Here is a 14,700-nt window from a genome sequence, read left to right on the forward strand (position 1 = left end):
GAGGGTGGGGGGGGCACACACGGGGGGCTCTGAGGGGTGAGCTGATGGAGCCATCAGTCTCTACCTGTCTGCGTCACGCTGCCGCTCATTTCTGAGATATTCGCCTCGATTCTCTGAAGCTGCTTCCTGTCCTCCTTGCCTCCCATGAGCAGAGGGAGCAGGTACTTCTGCAAAAAGTGGAGGGGTGTCAGCAATGGCCAGCTGCCCCCAGCTACTGGCCCCTCGCTTCCCACAGACACCCCACACATCCTGGGCCAGCTCTTCCTGCCCTGGGCCCTTCCCTCCCATGATGAGTCTCAGCAAACACCTCACAAGAACCTTCCCAAAGTTAGGAGAGAGGCCAGGCCCAGAACCTCGCCATTTCTGGGGACCTCTGCTCTGCCAGCTTAATGCAAAGTCTGTGGCTATGGAAGAGAGTCCCAGGAAGCCCAGCCCTAGTCTGTGAGCTCTCTGAATAACCTCCGGACCATCCCCTCCAGAGCTGGACTCAAATGCAAGGACCTCCAACATATGTGAGAGAGGCTAAGGAGGGTCTGGAGAGGACGGGGAGTGGTCCCGAGCCCCGTTAGCACCCGCCAGGCAGCCAACCAAGCAGCCAGCGTCTAGAACGGGCAAGCCTGCCCCCCAACCCAACTCTAAGCCAGCTGCTCTGCAAACAGGGGATCTGGGCCCACCAGGCGTCTCTAAACTCTTTCCTCGGCCCATTGTCCACCTGGGCCCCACAAAGGGAGAAGCAGCAACTTCTCCATTAATAGTTTCTTATTGGGGAGGGAAAAGGAGGCGACTCACAGGAGGCTTGTGGGAACCACTCCTAAGTGAAGCTCATCATTTAACATTTCTACGTAAGCACTTTCTAGTCTATTCTGCAAAGTGCTTTTCCAGTGGCTGGTATTAGTTCTTGCCCACAACGCTGCTGAAACACATTCGTGGCAGTTACCACTCAGAGAGTTCCGAGTCAGGAAGTGAGTGGGTGCTCTGAGTGAGGGTCCTCCTGAGGAGGGACGATCATTGACACGGCCCCTAGCTGAGGCCTTCCACACACAGAGGGAGAGCAAAAGCATGGCCTCTCCCCCATTTTATAACTCGCTGTCCACACTTGGGCTGCTCCTCTCATTCATTCATCTTTCTTTCTATTTCCAAGCTATTCAACCTCTCAAAGTCTCCCTGAAAGCCACAGAGAAAGAAGGGACAGATGGGCACTGACCTACCAGTGACATCACAGTGCCCAGTCCTACCACCCTCCCTTGCCTACCTTTCCACTCCCACTTGTCTCTCTCCAAGGCCCAGAGGGAAAGAGACCAGCACTTACTATCCACACCCAAAGACACATCTTCCTGGCTGGGTAGGTGGACATTGCTGGGTCCTTGGGCTGCTGAGTGGACAGCTCTTTAACCGTACCTTATTGTTTATTATATGAAGCACTCAGTGTTTAGACTGCAATGTTCTATGTACAACAAACAACACCAGAAAGAGAGTGCCGGGACTGAGGAACTTTTGTTTAGCAGTTGTGATGCTGAAACGCCCACCTCTGGCACTGGACTTGACATGCATAAAGCCATCTCCTGTTTCTTAGGCAGCCAACAGCCAGGAGTCCACCAGTGGGGGTACACTGGAGCTAAGCAGGAGATTTCAAGCTTACCATGAGTTACTGAATATGATCGAGGGGACTCCGGGTTCAAGTGCGGGCTAGACCAGGCCACCTCTCAGGGCCCCTCAATGACAGGACTCCAGAACGAAAAGTGCTTTGGAATATCTCGATGCTAGTAAAAGCAGCGTTCATCGAGGGCACGGGGGCGAGGAGAGTGGGAAAAGCACATCAGCACAGGGGGGCGCCCCCCCATCTGCTCTCTGCTCCCCTGTGTTCTCAGGGGTCTCCCACCTCTGGGAGTGACTCCAAACCACGGCCTGGCCTTCTCTCAGTTACACTGATAGCTCCTTCTAGGAATAAGTGCCCATCTGAAGGGCTGCCCATGTTTTTGCATGAAAAACTCTCAGCAGATGTACAGCCTTCTTCAATGAGCAGAATGTTTGCTTATGATTAATACCTTAGACTTATATGCAAAAGAACATGATCTACCCACAGTATAAAGGGCTGAAGGACAGCCTTGCTTCTTAGCCGTGACCATGGTTCTAAACACACTGGCATCCACAGCCAGGAGAAGCTGAGCTGTCTGTCTGTGGCACCTGCCACACCTCTCACTTGTCCCGTTCCAGTCCATAACCTGCCACCAGGGAATGATCGTTGTGACTTTTTCCTGCTCTGGGGGTGGGGTGGGGTGGGATTAAGGGGAGGAGGCATTGGAAGTAGCCTACTTGGCCTTCCCAGGATCTCAGCCAGAGCCACACATACCTTGTAGAGCTGGTGGAAGCCAAAGGCGATCCCCGCCATGATGATAGTCAGAGCCCCATAGTCTCGCCATCTAGAACCTGCAGGGTCTAATGGATGGAGAGAGAGAAACACAAGTGAAGAAAACAGATGCCACAGTCTTCTTCCAATTGGAGGGGAGGGAGAGGAAGGAGGAGTTAACTTGCCCAGGGTCAAAGAGCTAGTAAGTGCTGAAAGCAGAATCTGAACTCTGCCTTCGAGGGGCAGCCCTCTGCTCACTGCGCCCCCACAGGTGTCTCCTCTGTAAGTGGGAGAAGGACAAGGAGGTGGTACAGCATGAGCCAGGACTAAAGGCTCCTGATGGACTGGCCAATCCACAGCAGGGCCCACCTGCCTGCTCTGTCCCAACACTTTGAGAGCCTCCAACAGTGCATGGGGGAACCCTTTCAACTGAGGTCTGGTGTTGGACACCTAACACTCCAAGGCTGTGTCCCCTAACAGCATTCCCATCACACTAATGTCACAAGAAAGACAGGAATCTGGAAATGGACTGGGGAGAAGAAAAGGGCAGAAGGACTCCTGACCCTCATTAAAGAAGCATCAGAATTCAGCTGAGCAAAGCAGAGAGGCTGAGTCTTCTTCTCACCAAAGGGAACCAAGAGCCCCCTGTAGTTTGACAGCTTCACACCCTTCCTGCCCTCCCCTCTCCTCCAACACACACCCATAAAGCTGCTGGCGAGGCCCTCATGATGCCCGGGGTTTTCATTAATAATCCAGAGGCAGCAGAATGATCTTTCTTAAAGTTCAGTAGCAGGATGTGGGCACACACACTGAGGGGGCCTCTGGCCAACAGCCCAACCAAGGCAGATCCAGGACCAGAGCCTTCCCAGGGTTCGGCAGAAGCATGCCCCCCCCCCCTCCCCAGGCCCCATTCAGCTCTGCTCAATGGGCTTCTGCAGAGACCGAGGCTCCATCCATCGATCGAGATGCCTGGAAGTGTCTTTCCTTGGCCACCACACTCACTCAACTCTCTCCCTCCCTCCCTCAATGCCTGTGGATTTCAGACTGAGGTTTGCCAAAGCAAGACTGCCCAGAGCCACTTACATAAGACAGTAACTGGGAAGCTCTCCCCCCAACTTTCCTCTCAGAATCTAGCAAACATCTTCCAAGAGATGCTGCCCAACCAGATATTTGGAGGTCCCTGTCTGTAGTAAAACAAAGTCAACAATCCCCGGGAAATCACTTCTTCACTCCTGGGACCTGAGGTTTTTAAGAAGCCTCTGAAAGCATCTGGTCCAACCCATCCCTTAAAGGAGTCCCCTGCACAAACTCCAGGACACCCCAACATCCACTTTCACTCTCATTTAATTAGAAAACAATGAGTTGATTAGAGAATTGGTTAAGAGCATCAAGGCAGAATTGGCTGACTCTTTGACCTTGATCTCACACAGTCAAGGGAGTCGGAGGGTCAGCTTTATGTGCTTGTCCCTAGGCCATGCTTCTAATAAATGCTCAATATCAGGAGGATGGAAACAAGAAAGCACGGTATCACTTCTCAGGACAGTCAGTATTCAGCTGGGCTTTACTTAGGGCACGAGCTATCCATCATGTGGCCTTAGTCCTGAGAGAAGAGCATTTCCATCCTTGGCATGTATTCAGAATAACTAACCACATCCCCACTCGTTACTCAAAAATCCAGCGAACAAGCACAAGGTGACTCAGCCGCGGGGTTGAGGCCAGGAGCACCAAGCTTCAAAAGCCCATTCTTCTGGGCTCCAAGGGGTTAAAGCCAGGCCAAGAAGCAGAGCCAGCTTCAGAGCGGCCCCCGCCTTCCACGCACCCTGACCTCGGCGCAGAATTGAGAAACACCTGTAGTTCCTCGTCAGATGCACCCTTCACCTCTCTCAGCGCTCCCTCCGTTCCTGTCATGCTCGCGCTAAGAACATTTTATTGCCCTCTGGTTTTCATTATTAATGAAAAGGGACCAGAATGATCTTTCCTAAAGTTCAGAGAGTCTATAAAGACAAGAAGCCGAAATGCCATTTTACTCGTTTTGGAGATGGGTGATACAACTCTGTCTGGTGGCAAAAAGGGGAGAGAAAGCGCAGGCCTGGGGAGGGCTCTCGCCAGCCTGAGGCGCTTTCAAAGGGAAGGAGAACTTGGACTCAGAGACAGTGATAATGTTCTCCAGGTCCTAGTCCAATTCCGTTCAGCAAATGTTTATTTATTAAACACCTACATCTGGCCAAAGCCCTTCCTCCATTCCCCTGCCTCAAACCCCAAACGACCTGGGTTTCTTCCCTTCCCCCCATTCCCTCAGATCTCCCAAGGGAATCAGAAAGGAGACACAAGGAGGCCACAGAAAACCTCCAGATCCATAAAGAGAGCTGCGAAGGCCTGGCCAGTAGGAGAGGAAAGGGTCAGGGAGCAGAGGACCTGGACGTGGACACAGGCCCGCCACATCTACAGGAGATCAGGCAGAAAGTGGTCAGGAGTTTGAGAGCCCGGAGACTCCAACGCCTCCAGGCTCCAGGCCCCCCGTGGCAAGATCTCTCAAAGCCAGCACAGGCCTGCTCTGTTTCTTTCCAAGGCCAGATTTAAAGAACAAGACAGGATTTTGTTGCAATTAAAAAGCACAGCAAAGTAACAAGGGCATGACTTTCTATAAGGTCTGCATAGGCAAGGCCACCCGGCTACCAAGTCAAAAAAAGAAAACAGGTGACCCACAGCCAGGCTGTCAGCCGATGCGCTGCAGTGCCCTGCCCACCCTGGGCAAAGCGTCTCCTTCCTCATCTCTGCCTCTTTAAATCTTGAGTCTCTTCTGAAGGCTTTGCCTCCTCCCAGAGTCCTTTCCTGATCTCCCACTTACTCGGGTTCTTCTCCCCACTCCCCAAAAAAGTACTTCCTATTTACTTAGCATGCGGTTCCCACTGACTCACCTGCTGTGCACAGCCTGAGGAGAATTCAATGCCTGGTGGGCTGTGGCTGTCACACTCCTGTCTCTATGTCCCCAGTGCCTGGTACAGTACTCAGCACTTGATGAACAGATGAATGACACACTGTAGTATCCCATGGGCAATTTTCTGTCTGGAGCCCTTCTAGATTCCCAAAGAATCCTGGGACCACAGATTTAGAGCTACAAAACACCCTAAGAGGTCATTTGGTAATAACTCTCATTTTACAAATGAAACACAGGCCCAGAAAGCTTCAGTGTCCTGCCCACAAAGAGGGAGTGGTGGAGCAAGAAAGTGAGCCCAGATCCTCTAACTCTAAACCCCCCTGCCTTCTCTACTCTGGAGGGGCCCAAGCTCCTGGAAGGTGGGAACAGCTTAGCTTTCATCTTTGCATCTCCAGCACCTCGCACAGGGCAAAGCACACAGCAGTTGAGCAAATATCTGCTGAACTGCACTGGACTGGGATCTGGAAAGCCTGGGCACGCAAGCTGAGTGTGACAGCAGAGGGCATGGAGTGTCAGGACCCGGGGGCCAGGGAGACTTGCACTTACTGGCTAGGTGCCTCTGGCTCCCCCAATGTAAAATGAGGATCACAAGAGCATCAATGTCTCAGGATTGTAAGGATCACATGAGATAACTGCAAAGTATTTGGCAAACCTTACACTGCCATAGAAAAGCCAGCTAGCATCATATTCTCCACTACCGGAGATGGGCAGGGGGCTCCTGTAGCCTGCTTCTAAGGCTCCCTCCCCTTGGAAGCCAGGCTCTGGCTACATAACCACCCCAGCCTGACTACAAGAGTTTCACGTAGGTGCCAGGGCTGATTCGTGCCCTCTGATCATGTGCATCCATTCAGAAACAACAAAGCCTCTGAGTTACAGAACTCTTCCACCAGCTCCTGAACTATGGCCAAGGCACCTTCTTACCCACTGCCCTGGAGCTGGTGCTCTACCTCACCTATTGTCAAGCAGCCACCAGAGGCCCCCGCCAGCTGCCTTGGACAGGATGGCCCAGGAAGGCCCTCCTCTGTGCTACTGTGGAGATCCGAAAGGGTTGAAGGCTGGAATCTGAAACGCATCATCCCACCGTGACACTGTCGTGAGGCACGATGCAGGGGCATCATTATGGGTCAGAGAGGTTTCTGAGGGCTGGCGTGGTCCTCCAGCTGCTGTCTTTGTAATTAAACAAGCTCCAGATTCTCAGCAACTTCCCAGTTACCTACAGGGCACAGGATTCAGCACCCCCAGGCCATTGTCCTGACTAACACTGCTAAACCGGGACCAGGCCTGGGGCTAAGCCCACTGGTCCATTTGTAACACCTGTAGCAAAGCTCCTTTGGCACAAAGTAGCCCATGCAATATCATTTCAACTAATGCCCATTTTCACAAAACCAATGAATAATGTCAGGTGCGGGTTTTTCCCTTTAGTGGAAAGTCACAAGTAGAGGACGGCAAATATTCCAGCTGCTCCCCAACTGTGACTCCCACTTTCCCATCTTTGGACAGACTGCCCACCATGCCTGAAATCAGCGTGAATTTACATGGCGCCAAGGTCGCTGAGCACTTTCTGGGTCATCTCACTCTATCCTCCCCACAGCCCTCAGAGGTAGGTGCTATTACTATTACCACCATCTTACAGCTGAAGAAGCTGAGGGAGGTGGAGGTACAGTGACTTGTCCAGGGTCACCCAGCTAGTTAGTGTTTCGGGAGGATTCGAGCTCAGACCTTCCTGTCTCCAGGTTGGTGCCACTTCAATGCCATCTCCTGTAAGCCCCTCAGAATGCCGGGCTTTCCTTTCCTCTCTAGCACCACCACCTTCCTGAACCCCCAGAAGAATCCCGACCCCTCCCAAACTACCAGGAACTGCTGATCTCACACAGACACATCCTCTACTCCAGCAGTCCAGCAGCTTCATTCTTTAGATTCTGTATCCCTGCATCAAGCACAGAGCCTGGCACACAGCAGGGGCTTAATAAGTGCTTACTCTGGAGGTTTACATGAAAGGCCAAGTGAGAGAGTCTAGTCTTCAAGTGATACACAAACGTCAGCTGTTGCTATTATTATCAGTGCTTTGTGGTTTACATGCTCTCACATGGTCTTCCCACCTTCCCCATGAGGCACAGAGTGTCACCATCATTTTCCAGAAGAGGAAACAAAGGCTCCAGTGATTAAATGACTTGCCCAGGGTCACATGGCTGTAGCAGAGACCTAAGCTGTGTCGGGATGCCAAGCCCGCTGGTCTTTGTTCCCTGACTGCCTGTGTTGCCCCAGACCTTGGGGCACTCACCGCCTCTCTCCCTTGTCCCCCAGCAGGGAATCTTTCCCCTCCCTGCTCTTTCCTTTAACTTCTAACATACTTTTTAATCCATGTCTGTTACTGCTGTTTTACAGCACTCACAATTTGGCATTTCGTTATACTGTTTTGCCTTGTTCAATAATCATTTCATGTGTATTAGTCTTGTTTCTTCAACCCAACAGTAAATTTCTTGAAAACAGGGTGCATGTTTTATGCTTCTCCTATACACCCCCTAGTATACAGCTTACACAGTGCTAAGTATATAACAGGCACTCAACAGATACCCACAAACTGCCTGACTGGCCTAGGGATGGCTAGGCTGCTCTTGTCTGGGGAATGGCTCCATCACAGGAAATCTTGGGAAGTTCTTCCCACTGTCCAACTTGCCCCTGGAAAAACACACTAATTTTGACATAAGCCTAAAGATTAGATGACCTAAAAGATCAGCCTATTTTTTAATAGCATAGAATGAATTTCAGAGCCCCTGCTGCCTGGGGAGAGGCAACACCCCACTTGGTGGATGACTGGAGGAGAGGCTAGGAGGAACAGAGCAGGGTCACCTGAGCAGAAAGCAGAGCCCGGGCGACCAGGTCCAGCCCGTCTCCTCACCAGCCTTACCTGAACTCAGGAATAATTAAGGATGGCACCACAGAGACTGGAGTGGGAAAATTCCATAGGCCTGATACAGGCCGCAGGTCCTTTACAGCAGGTCTCAGCTTGGGGGTGCACGAGGCATACACAACTTATAAAAACGATCAGCACTAAGGTGAGAGGTGGCCGGGGATAATGACCTCATTGAAGAGCTAACAGGAAAAATCCTGCCCTATCAACACGGAAAAATCAAAAGTTGACTCATTTGTGGCCACAAAAGAAGTTATCACACCTTAGGAATTCTCACTCAATCTCTCTGATCAAATAGCCAAAATATTTAACCTAAATTCATGGTGAAAGTGTCAATCATTTACATTTAATTTCAAAGACAGGCAGATGAATGCATGAATAAGTGAATGAAGTAAACAAGGTCATGGGTCAACCTAGTCTGCCAAAAGGTTTTTTAAAGAAACCCTTTAGGGTTAGTCCTTAGTAACCTTGCAGAACTGGTACTGACCCCACCCACATCTGGCACCCCCTCTCCCACCCTAATCTCTCTGAGTGTAAATAAATGGAGAATAAGCATAAGCTTGTAATGGCCTGTCATTCTTTAATTTGACTAACACTTATTAGGTGCCTACTGTGTACAATGAACAAGAAGACTTTCCTGAATGAGTGAATCCCTTCGGGCTCACCCTGATGCCTGTCACCCACAGAGCAGACTGGCCTAAGCTCCAGTCGACCTGGACCACGTCTCCCTTTGTCACCCGTGCACTACCTCCTCGACGCACTGCAGGCACCCTCCACTCCTCCCTGGACTCCCCAAATGCTTCTGATGTTTTTCCAGGCATTTTTGCCCTTAATTAAATGACAATGTCATACAAGGTTAACTGGTGTGGTAGTGTGTGTGTGTGTGTGTGTGTTCAGAAGAGAGACCCCTACACACACACACACACACACACACCCTCATGTGCAAGACCCTGAGAGTATAGCAGGCCCTCAATAAAGACTGACTGCACTGAAATGAGGTCATTACTCCAGTTCCCACACTCATGCTACCTGTACTTGCTAAGATCTGAAGAGTACTTCAGTTTCCCCAGTAAGAGAAAGCTGAAAAGGAACAAGTTTCCTCATCTGTAATTTGGAGATGGTCCCTGCTTTGCCTCTCTCTTTGGGTTGCTGGGATGTCCACATGAGATAGGAGGGGCAGGAGCCTGAAACTGTCCAAGGCTGTGCAATCATCCACAGCTACAACAATTCCTGCTCAGCATGAGCCGGCTCTGCCCATGAGAAAGGCGACTCGAGCTCGGGATCCAAGAACATGATTCTTCTTGAGCTGCTCATGGAAAAGAGAATGCGGCCTGAAACATGGGCCCCAGGAGAGCCCTTCAAGGTCACCCAGGGCATCTCTTACAAAACAAGGGAGGGAGGTTCAGCCTTCTTGGGATCTGGCAAATGTCTCCTCTGTCCTTCCCAAGGGCCAGAGATGGGGGGAAATGGAATGCCAGGATCCTAGACAGCAGCTACTGAGACCAGGCTATGAGTAGATCTAAAATCAAAAGGAAGACGTGTGCATGGAGGCCATAAATACCTCATGCAGGGACACAGACAATGCCTTGGCGATGAGCATGCAGATTGCACACCTAGTTCAGAAACTCCCCTGAGTTTGCTTGTAATTAAGGGGGTTAGAAAGGTAAAAAAAATATATAAACCCAATTAATCATTTAAATATTTAAAGTCAGGTTTTTTTCCTCACTGCAGGATCAGTATATTTCATAAAGCCAGCAGCCGACAGCCCTGGTTTTTACTGGGGTTCATTTTAGAGCATGTTTAAACTAGTCAGATTGAGTGATGCTTCTAGCAACTAATCGCATGTCAAATAAAAGATATTTTATGTAATAAATTACCGCTACAAGTAATTCAAATGTCATTTATCAGTTTTATTATCAGTCAGGCAAAGTCTTGTTTCTCTATATTAATCAAAATCAAGCTTTTTTTTTTTTTTGGAGCAGTTTTGACACCTCTTGGCAAAAGTACCGAAGGGAAAAGACAGAATCACCCCCATCAAGCTGAGAGGAGCAATGTAGCAGTTTAAGAGGAATGAAGCTAAAAGGAAAGAACTGAAAACTCAATGTATTTAAAATTATAATTACTAGGATTTTTATTCCAGTAGCAACAACGCAAGGATTTTTTTTCTCTGACAGAATACTTCTGATTTCCTGGGCAGGGAATTTTTAAAATATCCCTATCTAGGAGAAATCTCAACGTGCTGATCCTTTTACTCCAAGAGGTGTGGGCATCACAAACTCTTTTAAACAAGTGAACTGGCGGTTTTCCTCTGGCCAAAACAAGACTTCATTTAATCGTGATCGTCCACTGAACCCAGCAAGTTCACTGAGACTCTGGCCCAACTCTCTGACCCCCTAAAGCAATTTGTTCTGAGCAAAGAGTAGCCCTGTATCCCTGGAGACCTATTTATATTAAGCCATGTAAGGAAGCAGCTGGAATCCAACAGATGTGCCTCCTGCAAGAATTCTGCCAGCTGCTAGTGCCTATCCTGAGCAAGTGCCATTAAAAGGCTGGCCCAAGGACTCAACTAAAGAAAAAGGAGTGAATCCCAATCCATTGGTTAAAAAGCCCCCGTGAAGGGTGCTCAGTGACCCAAAGCAAATAAGTTACTGGGGAGTCCAGAGCAACCACGAGAGTCAAACATCTCAGCCTTCCTTGCCCTGGAGGCTTCCTGCCCTGACGTGTCAGTCTAGTCAATAAGACAGTGTGTGCTAAGACAAGCCAGGAATGAATGTCCTACCTAATCCTTAGCCTCCTCCTCAAGAGAGCCAGGGAAGGAGATCTGAGCCATGGAGAGAACATGGCCCACTGGGGAGGCCACAGAAGGTCTTTATAAGACCCCACCCATACTCTTTAGCAGTGGCCTCTTGGCTGGCTGTTCAACCAAAGGAGACAGGGACAGGTAAAGACAAGGTAAGGAAAAAGGAAACTGGTCACTAGATGAGCAAAATGGACTTGTCTTTGAGATTTGCCTTTAAAAACCTGATACTTAAAACAATTTTAAACTTGGAAAACAAAACCAAAAACATAAAAATCAACCAATTCACAACATCCCAAAGCCGTCTTCTGAAGTAGCCAGGGAAGATGAAAACAACACAGGAAAGACATCTGGAGGAAGGCCAACAGGCACCACTGCAGAATTTCTTTAGAGAAATAAAGAAGGAAGTAGGCTATTTCCCAGTCCCAAGGGCCTCAGCCTAGTCTATGGCACAATGTTTCATGGGACCTAAAATGGAACTTGGCAACTACTTCTATATTTTGGGGGTGAATATTGCTGCCATTATCTGCCATAATCTATACTTCTAAAATAGCTTTCATAACAAACCTCATGATTAACATTCATACACAATTAAGAGTGAAGATTTTTATATTTTAATTGGGAAACCCCTAAAGAGACCACACCACAGATAAATGAATAAGCTAGGACCTTAACATTTTTTAAAACTAAAAGACTTATCAAGACTTGCTATAATAAAAATTTTAAGTCATAAGAAAACAAATTAGCTCACTGAGCCACCAGAAGGAGGAGAAAACTTTCTCTGAGACAGTAAAATGGGCAGCACCAGAGCCTAGAGTCCACAAAGTGGGAGAAGAGGACCAGTCATCACCTGGTCTCTCTGACTTCTTTAGTGCAGCAGAGAGGCTCCGACACTACACTACGCTCTTTTCATCCTGCATTGGATGAAAAGGATCACATGGGGCACCTTCAGTTGGGAACAGCCTCTGGGAAGAGTTCTCTTTTCCCAAGTTCTCCCTTGGAATGACCTACAGTGAAAAGGGAAAGGAAGGGGAGGCAGGCGAGCCCAGCCTGAGAAGGCCAAAGAGGGCCGAGGCCAGAGTGACTTACGGTACGGCTGAGGCATGAGGTGAGGGGGCTGAAGGGGCACCATCGGGGCGGAAGGGCTCAAGGACTGAGACTCATCGGCAGCCGTGCCCGACTGCTGGAAAGCCAAGTCAATCTCTTCATCTGTCAGCCCTGAGAGGGAAGAGGAAATGACATGGGGTTAGCACCTCTCTCCACTTTCTGTGGCTCCAATGCAATCTCTGGTGAGACAGGACCCTGGGAACTGCAGAGCGTCAAGCGTGGTGACTCCTGGGCTGTCGCCTCCCCGATTTTGGATTCTCTGGAACCTCTCTCTGTTGCAATTTAACCTTAAGCGACAGAATATTAGCCTCAACGCTGCTTCCAAATGTGGCTCATTCAATTTCCTTAATTTATCCTTGAGTTTATTGCTGCTTTTGAAGTCGCTCCGTACTGCAATTCTCCATTCTTCCCCCGAAAACAGATACCATCAACTGCAAATGTGGCTCATTTTAATCTGTAATGGTGTTAAAAAAAAGAGGGGAAAAAACTAACAATAATGCATGAAAACAGACAGGGAAACAAAAAACTAATTATTGGGTGAGACGACTAATTAGTCTAGATCGTTTCCGAAGACGGGAATAATTTGCTTTATTTTATGACAAATGCAGAAATAAAAAGAAAAATCAGGACTGACTGTGATTAGTATGAATGGGATATAGAATGTAAAGAAGAAAATAAAACAAGAAAACAGATCAAAACAAGGCCAGGCCCAAACTTTCAGATGATTATTGCTCTAGCCTATGACAGGCTGTTGCCTAGATCGCCTTTGGCTAGCGTCTGTCTCTCTTCCTCTCTCTCTCTCTCTCTCCCCCATCTCTCTCTTCTCTCCTCTCTCCCTCCCTCCCTCTTTTCTCTCTCTGTCTCTCATTCTTTCTGCCTCTCTCCCCCTCTCTCTCTCCCCCTCTCTTTCTCCCCTTCTTTTTCTCTTTTCTCTCCTCTTTTCTCTTCTCTTCCTCGTCTTTCTCTCTCCCTTTCTCCTCTTCTAGTCACTTTGCACATGGGACAGTAGGGAATATCAGGGCGCCATCTACAGTGGCTACAACATGTGGAGAGGATTTTCCCATGAAGGAATAAAAAGCACATGAAAACCTTCCCACAAGCAACATCTGGGTCAGGCCTACAGCTCCAGGCCTTAAACCAGGTTCATGACCAGAAAGGCCTTAAACCAGATTCGTGACCAGAAGCAGAGAGGAGGATAAATGCAATGGCCTGCCCTGAAGAGAGAAGGGAGAAGGCCCAGGCTCTGGGGAGCTGAACAAGTTTCCCCCAGGTGAATGGGGATGTTGGCTGTGTGTGTGTGTGCCAGAGCCCTGGGCTGCCCAGTAGGAAAGTAGGCGGGGGCCACTGTCAGCATGCAAACATTGCCCTGAGCAGCCCACACTGTTCCCGGAATCCCAGTCTCCAGTCCGGCCACAACACACAGCTTTTAAACCGGAGCAGAGAGCTTCCCACATCTGGTCTGCAGCTCTGCATTCTGGCTCCATTAGAGGCCCACAGCATGTCTATTTGCCCCTAGGGGTAGATGAAGTACAAGGAGGTTCTGAGGATCAGCCTCTTCAAAAGCACAGTGCCTTGCACTCCGTGCCAAGGGGCTAATAGATGGAGCGTATTAACGCTTTAAAGCATAGCCTTGCCTGGCCCCATCCTGGTGGGTGTGCGTCCATATCACAGCATCTCCTGCTGCTGCCCAGGAGGGCTCTGGCCCTCTTCTCTCCCTGGCTATGCATGACCTCCCAGTGCGGTGCTTCCCTGCAGACTGGTGGGCCAGACCCTAAGGCATGCTTAGGTCTTTCAGAATACAACAGGTGAGCCTAAGAGAGGGCTAGACAGGAGACATTCTTCATCCTGCTGACCCAATCAGCCTTGCTACTTGACCTGGTCTTTCCCCTCCAAGAATGAACAAAATGAGTGGCCAAGAGGACTAGGTCTTGTGACCACACTGACCTGCGGCTCCTAAATTCTGGTCCTTATGGTCACAGAAAAAGGAGGGGGGCCGTGGCCTCAAAGGCCTACATAACAAGTAAAAATCGTTTTAACCAGTTCATAATCAGCCATTAGAGGCGAGAGCCACACATGCCAACGTCAGCACGGGCTGCTGGTCACTGGCACACAGCAGAATTTTATAAACCTGGTGGTTCGCGTGCCTTGTCAGCCGCTGGCTGCAAATGAGGATAATTTTCCCAAAAGGAGCATTCAGTTGCATTCTCATTTTCCCTTTTGGCTCTTTCAAATATAAACAAGTATGATAATGTTTAACGCTGGGGAAATATACAGTAAGTTACAGGCGGGGCTCCAGCCCTGGGAGCTGAAGCTGGTTAAAGGGACAGGACACTCTGCCCAGCGCTGAGCCCTGCAGCTTTGGTGGAAACTGTTTCACAATTAAAACATGTCTTTTGCATTATTACAGCAATGCCCACTATGAGGCCAAAGTGAAAAAGGATATATCTTTTCCAGAGCTTACTGCCCAAATGTACGCTGCCTGAAATGCCCTCCTCCCCTGGATCCCCTACAGAGTGAAGGACTCAGTTTACAAGCATTGTCAACCAAGATTTGTATTCTTAAAATAGCTGGCTAATTTACCTGCTTTTTAGAATAACATA

At 49.2% G+C, this 14,700-nt stretch overlaps 1 protein-coding gene across 2 annotated transcripts in view; it reads right to left on the reverse strand.

The window, feature by feature from the left end:
- The window catches only part of PEX14 (peroxisomal biogenesis factor 14), a 138,710-nt gene that overhangs the window by 17,891 nt on the left and 106,119 nt on the right, over nucleotides 1-14,700 (reverse strand). The window contains exons 4-6 of one of the 2 annotated variants that reach the window (XM_069079149.1): nucleotides 12,083-12,211; nucleotides 2,351-2,436; nucleotides 65-167 (exon numbers count right to left, since the gene is read on the reverse strand). In XM_069079149.1, coding sequence (XP_068935250.1) covers nucleotides 65-167; nucleotides 2,351-2,436; nucleotides 12,083-12,211 — 318 coding nt within the window. The remainder of the gene's footprint in view (nucleotides 1-64; nucleotides 168-2,350; nucleotides 2,437-12,082; nucleotides 12,212-14,700) is intronic. The other variant, XM_069079150.1, reaches the window with a different exon arrangement.

Source organism: Petaurus breviceps, unplaced genomic scaffold (genome assembly GCF_028583685.1).
Source record: "Petaurus breviceps papuanus isolate PSGF00001 unplaced genomic scaffold, PetGlider_PUasm1.0 91041, whole genome shotgun sequence".
NCBI classification, from domain to species: domain Eukaryota; kingdom Metazoa; phylum Chordata; class Mammalia; order Diprotodontia; family Petauridae; genus Petaurus; species Petaurus breviceps.